General features: G+C 54.4%; 1 protein-coding gene across 3 annotated transcripts in view; it reads right to left on the reverse strand.

The window, feature by feature from the left end:
• The window catches only part of PROKR2 (prokineticin receptor 2), a 14,260-nt gene extending 8,726 nt beyond the window's left edge, over positions 1 to 5,534 (reverse strand). The window contains exons 1-2 of one of the 3 annotated variants that reach the window (XM_045295441.1): positions 5,363 to 5,534; positions 2,912 to 3,539 (exon numbers count right to left, since the gene is read on the reverse strand). In XM_045295441.1, coding sequence (XP_045151376.1) covers positions 2,912 to 3,369 — 458 coding nt within the window. In that variant the 5' untranslated portion in view covers positions 3,370 to 3,539; positions 5,363 to 5,534. The other 2 variants (XM_045295442.1, XM_004697847.2) reach the window with 2 other exon arrangements.
• Between the last annotated feature and the right edge of the window lie 318 nt (positions 5,535 to 5,852).

Genomic DNA, 5,852 nt, shown 5'->3' on the forward strand with positions numbered 1-5,852 from the left:
AATAAAATAAAATGATTTAAAAAAAAAAAAAGCAAGTCAACAGGAGTTTCAACCCAGGTCACAGCGGCAGACAGATAGTAACCAAGATGTGATAGGAACTGAGCAGGCTGGCCTCACTGGTTCATATGAATGCAACATATGTAAGATTTGCCATAGGCTGCTAGTCCGTTTTCCTTTACCAATCGGTAATAGACAAGGACTTCCGAAATATTACATGCAAATGAGCACCCCAGGTGTATGTAAAAAAGCAAAGACAAGCACATCTTTTCCCTCTTTTCTGCAAACAGCCCTGCTACCTTGTTTAATAACCAGCTCTGTAAGGAAGTCCCTAGGAATAAAAATGTATCCTGTAGGATTCAATCTAGACCAGCGGCTCTCAACCTGTGGGTCGCCACCCCTTTGGGGGTCGACCAACCCTTTCACAGGGGTCGCCTGATTCATAACAGTAACAAAATTACAGGTATGAAGTAGCAATGAAAATAATTTTATGGTTGGGGGTCACTACAACACGAGGAACTGTATTAAAGGGTCTCGGCATTAGGAAGGTTGAGAACCACGGATCTAGACTAAGGTGACCAGATGTCCCGCTTTTGGCGGGACAGTCCCGTTTTTTAACAATTTGTCCCGTGTCCCATGGCATTTTTAAAAAGTCCCGATTTTTGGAAAGAGTGCACGACAAGCTAGGGTATACAGTTTTCGGCTGCCATGTGGCTGGCTATTTTGCCAGGATATGAGTTTTATCAATGGTGTCCCACTTTACCAATGTTAAAAGCTGATCACCTTAAATTCTAGACCTACTCCTCACCAACAACAATCTTGTTTTTTCATCTTTTGCATTTACAACAACAGTTAAAAGACAGTCTACTATCTGACTATTTTATGCATTCAAGGGGAGCCCAGCAGCAAGCGGGAGAAGAGCCAGGTTGGTGAGAGGGAGTGAGGCCACTCAGGCAGCTGGTGGTTCTTTGTTTATTTTCAAGTTCAAATTCTGCCTTTATTTACAAAAGGGTGTGATAAAATCTCCCCCTCCCCACCAGCTGGTGGTTCTTATGAGCAGAGTAGGGCGGAGGAGCTGGTACAGGGCCACGAGGAGTCCTGGGCAGGCAGATCGATGATGCATAGGAGGGCCAGATAGCTGGGCCCAGAATAGGTGGCAGGAACCAGGGCCACAGGAGTTGGGTGGGAAACTAGGAAGTCTCTTGCCCTCAAGAGGCTCCTCTGTCACCTCTACAGCTTCTGCCGCATCTAAGTGGCCTGGCACCACCTGCTTGTGAGTCTGGGACCCACCCATGACCGAGGACCGTCTCTGGGGCAGGCAGTGGGAAGGTGAAGATGTGAAGCACGGAGACTTGGAGCACCCACCAGGGAATCTAGGGCCCCTGCTGCTCTGTAGGTAGCAGGCAACTCCTGACCACCACTACCACCGTCGACCCAATCCCCCAGCTCTGTGGCGGTGGGGTGTCATGCTGGGGAAGAGGGTCTCATCATGCTATGCACATCCCTAGGACACACTGTAGGTGTCCAAGGGGTCCCGAGCAAGGAGGTGGGGGGCACCAGCACCAAAGACATCCTGATTTTCACAGAACAACCTGGACTTTGGAATTTAACCATGTTGCTAGGGGAGGAGTGGGTGTAAATGAACTTAAAGAACAAGCTGCCACAGCAGATACCTATACTTTATCCCAAATTATGGAGCTATTGTATCCCCTAAAAAATTAATTGCCAAGAAGGTGCTGAGTAATTTTTTTTTCTTCCCCGAAAAAAGGCTGGTAGGCCAACTCACTTTGGATCAGATTCTCTGGAAACACGCAAGCATGTACCCCTTTCCTACTCCCCGGAGGCAGGGCTGACTTGGCTGATCAGTCACCCCGGCTTCCGATGCTTTCTGGGCTACAGCACTCACAATTGTTAAGCCCTGGTGGTAATAAAAACTAATTGTTGCTCAGGGTGGGGGAAATTGCCTGGCGAATGGCCTAAGGAAATCTTCCAAGGGATGGAAATATCTGGATCTGGGGAGCCTTTCCTGGAATAAATTGGTGCCTGTTTTTTCAGTGGGAGCTGCCCTCTTGACTCGTGTGTTGTTTGGGGATAGAAGCCGCCTGAAGTTGATGCTTTGGCTTTTGTGTTTGATGTCACTCACTGTCACATGGCATGTATGTACCGGGAGTAGAGGCAGTGTCTGGGGGCAGGGTCAAGAGCTGGGGGAAAGAGGGGGGCTCGAAGCTGTTAGGTAGCTGGATAGGGAGTTGTTCCTCTCCATGCTTAGGGGGCCCCCTACAGGAAGTTGGAAGCTGATAAAGGCTATAGGGCCTGCTTACATTCAGGCCCTGGAGCCAGGAAGGCGGTACACCTGGGTGGACCCAATCTAGGCCAGGTGGGCTTAATTCAGCCAATGGGGTCAACCAGCACCGTGGACCACGCCTCCCAGCAGAAGGTCCTAAAAAAAAAAGCCTGAACCGGGAGACCACCCTCTTCTCTTTGAGTGGCTCCCCCATGGTTTACTGCCGGGGATCCCTCACAGCTGTGCCTCAGTCTCTCTTTTTTCCCTCTGGCCTCAGAGGCGCCATGTGTGGGTGTGCAGAGCTCTGAGGGTGCCTGTGGCCATGACTGCAAATCCTGTAACATCTTCTATCCTTTATAAAAAACCCACTTGGATCACAAACCAGGCTTCAGCGTGACTTCTTTCTCGTGCGAAGCCAAGGACCAAGGCATTTCTCACCCAAGAAGTCTAACAAATAACAAAGCCTTACCCTTGCCCATGCCTTTTGGGAACATGGACAACTGGAGAAGTAAGGTTTCTCTTGCCCCTGTGAGTCTTCAAATGTGGGGCAGTGCCAGCCTGTCTGATCTTAAGCGGAGAAAGAGGCAGCCTGGCCTTCCCCTCGGTGCTACTCTGACCCGACCGTCTCACCTGTCGATGGCGATGGCCAGCAAGGCGTTGGTGGAGACGTAGAGTGAGACGGTGCGCAGGTAGTTGACCGAGGCACAGAGCACGTGGCCGTGCTCCCAGGAGAGCTGTCGCACCACATAGTAGTCCATCTCGAAGGGGCAGCAGACGATGGCCACCAGGAAGTCGGAGATGGCCAGGTTAGCAATGAGCAGGTTGGTGAGGTTGCGCAGCTTCTTATAGCGGGCGAGGGCAGCGATGAAGATGAAGTTGCCAATGCCGCAGACCAGCATGATGCCTGCCAGGGCGACACCAATGACGATCTTGGCGGCAAAGAAGGTCCTGGTCTTGGTCATATCTTCATCTTCATCCAGAGGGAGGTCGTAGTCACCGTAACTGAAGTTGTAGGGCAGGGAGGAGGCATGGTCTTGGAGTGCGTTGAAGTTGGGTGCAAGACTGGTGTTTCTGTTCCGGGCTGCCATGGTGTCCCCCACGGATGAAGTGGTGCTGAGGGAGATGTGTGTGTGTGTGTGTGTGTGTGTGTGTTCCTACGTGCTTCAAGATGGGTGTCCAGACCCTCTGTTCTTACAGGATTGGTAAGCGTAGCACCCCGGCCCACATCCTTTGGAGAGTCAACATGCCACCTTGGATCCTGGAAGGAGACATAAGGAGTGGGCAACATGCAGGAGAACGCCTGTAAGCATTTTCCCAGCGTTCCCCCCAGGTGCAGGCCAACCAGACCCCTGTCTACTGGCAGACAACCACCTAGGGCTGGGTACAGGGGACCAGAGAGCTGATGCTGGGAGATCCCCAATGGGGCACAGGATGAACTAGAGTCCCAGTGTTTGTCACAGTGGACAAGACCCCTTTCTAGAGGGTGCTGAAACCACCCAGTAGGGCTGCAGAAGCAGCCATTTTAGGGGATGGATAATTTCCAAGAAGGTGCTGAATAAGCCCCTTCCCCTCCCGTCCCCCTGAAAAAAGGGGGCAGTAGGCTACATTTAAAAAAGTATGGACTAGACTTCAGAAAGAAACACTCAAGAATGTATCTCTGCCCTGTTTGCAGAGAGCTGGGATGGTTTGGGTTCTCAATGGCCTCAGCACCCCCCTCAGTGGGATCTCTCCCTTGGGGCTTCTGGTAGCTTTCCGAGCCACAGCATTCACAGTTTTTCATCACCCGCTGAGAAGGGAGCAGGAGGGTCTTTCCTTGAAAGCAGGACACTGTGCCTGCGAACCTCTTGTAGGGATGGAAACATCCTGTCTCTTTCTCTGCGGGGCAGGGAGCTGAGTGACTTGGGGCACGCTCTGCGGAACAGAAGCTGTGCTGTTACTTCCGTGACTGCTAGGTAGCTGCCTGGACTCACGTGCCCTCGCTGATCCGGGCCAAACCACCGCCCAATCCATTTTTATGTGGGCAGGCTGAGTCATCTTGGGCTAGTGATTTCTGCTCCCCGTGTCCCAACCTTCCTGTAAAAAATCCCTGCTGCCCAGCCTACAGCCTGGCACAGAGCCAGGGGCTGGAAAAATCATGTGGTGAACGCACTCATGAAGACCAGGACCAGGATGCTGCTGCAGGGGAGGGGGCGTGAGTGGGAGGGAATTTTTTGGCTGCTCCCTTGGTCTTGGGGAACCCAATGCAGAAATAAATCCTTTGTTTACCTCCCCCCCCCACCTACCCCATCCTACCCTACCCCCAATTCAATAGGATCTACTCTATCACCTCTCACCTGGCCCCCTTGCTGCCCATCCAGAATCTCCCTGTATGGAAGGCATCACCTGGCTTCATCCAGCACTGTGTCCTCTGGGAGTGGTGGGGTCTTCAATGCAAGGCAAAAGAAAACAGATCCCGGCTGGGGTTCTGGGGAGTGGAATCTGGGGAGTCTTCAGGAGACCCTGTCCTCAAAGGGCCAGAGTAAATCCTTTGAATTCTTGGTGTCAACATGCCCGCAGGAAGGGAAGAGTCTGAGGTGCTGAGCCCTGGGTGATGGGGCATCCTAGGGTCCAGGGCACCGCTGAGGACCAGAGAAACCACCTGGACTCCAATACCCACGGTATGGGCGACCACACCATCCAGCTCTGAAGACCCCTCCCAACTTACAGCACCCTTGAAATGCTATCAAGTCTGAGGTGCTGGTAGCACGAAATAGGTCAAAATGGGACAGCGCATTTGGCCCACCGTTCTGAGGGGAAGGAAGAAAGAGGCGGCCAGGACCCACTCCCTGGGAAGGGGCAGCGCTGGAAGTGGGCGTCAGGGACTCTCCAACCTACGAAGCGCCTGCCTGCTGTGTGCTCCGGGGTGGAATACTCTGGGAAGAGAGATCTAAGACGTGGGCCCACACCACACCTGGGGTGTCCTCCTTCTGGTCGCCTCTTGGTCCCAACGCAAGGCCCCAATCTCCAGAGGCGGAGAAGCCACGGTGTGGCGGTGCCAGACAGCCCTTGTCCGCTTCCAAGCCTAGCGCACCGGGCACGCACCTGGCGGAGCAGGTCCGGCTCCTCCAGGTGGTTGTACTCCCGGCTCTGTGCTAGTGGCTCCGGGTCCCTTCGCTCGGCTCCTTCAGTCACCTCCCCGCGCAGTTCTCGGGGGCGCCGCCCAAGCCCCGCTGGGAACCGAGCCTACAATGCCCGCGCCCAAAGCCAAGACCGCGGAGCGCCGCTGCGGACAGAAGATCCTGGATGTGAGCGGAGGAGGCGGGGCGCAGGAGTCGCCCCGAGATGATGCCCCCTTTGGTCTCACCTCTCAGGAAGCCGCCACCACCCCGCCCCAAACCCACCCCCGCTCCGGACCCGCCCTGACATTTTGGCGCCCGCCCGCTTGCCTCCTCGGGCCCCCGCCCAGCGGGCTATAGCCCCAGCGGACCGGACGGGCCTCCGGGGGGTCTCCCAGCACCCACTCCCTACCCACGGCTAGTCCCGGACGCCCCGGGAATGGCGAGGGGCAACGCAGCCTGACTGCCTAAGAAGC

The sequence above is a fragment of the Echinops telfairi genome, unplaced genomic scaffold (genome assembly GCF_000313985.2).
Source record: "Echinops telfairi isolate 266 unplaced genomic scaffold, ASM31398v2 ScPeMD7_5592;HRSCAF=6446, whole genome shotgun sequence".
Taxonomy (NCBI): Eukaryota; Metazoa; Chordata; class Mammalia; order Afrosoricida; family Tenrecidae; genus Echinops; species Echinops telfairi.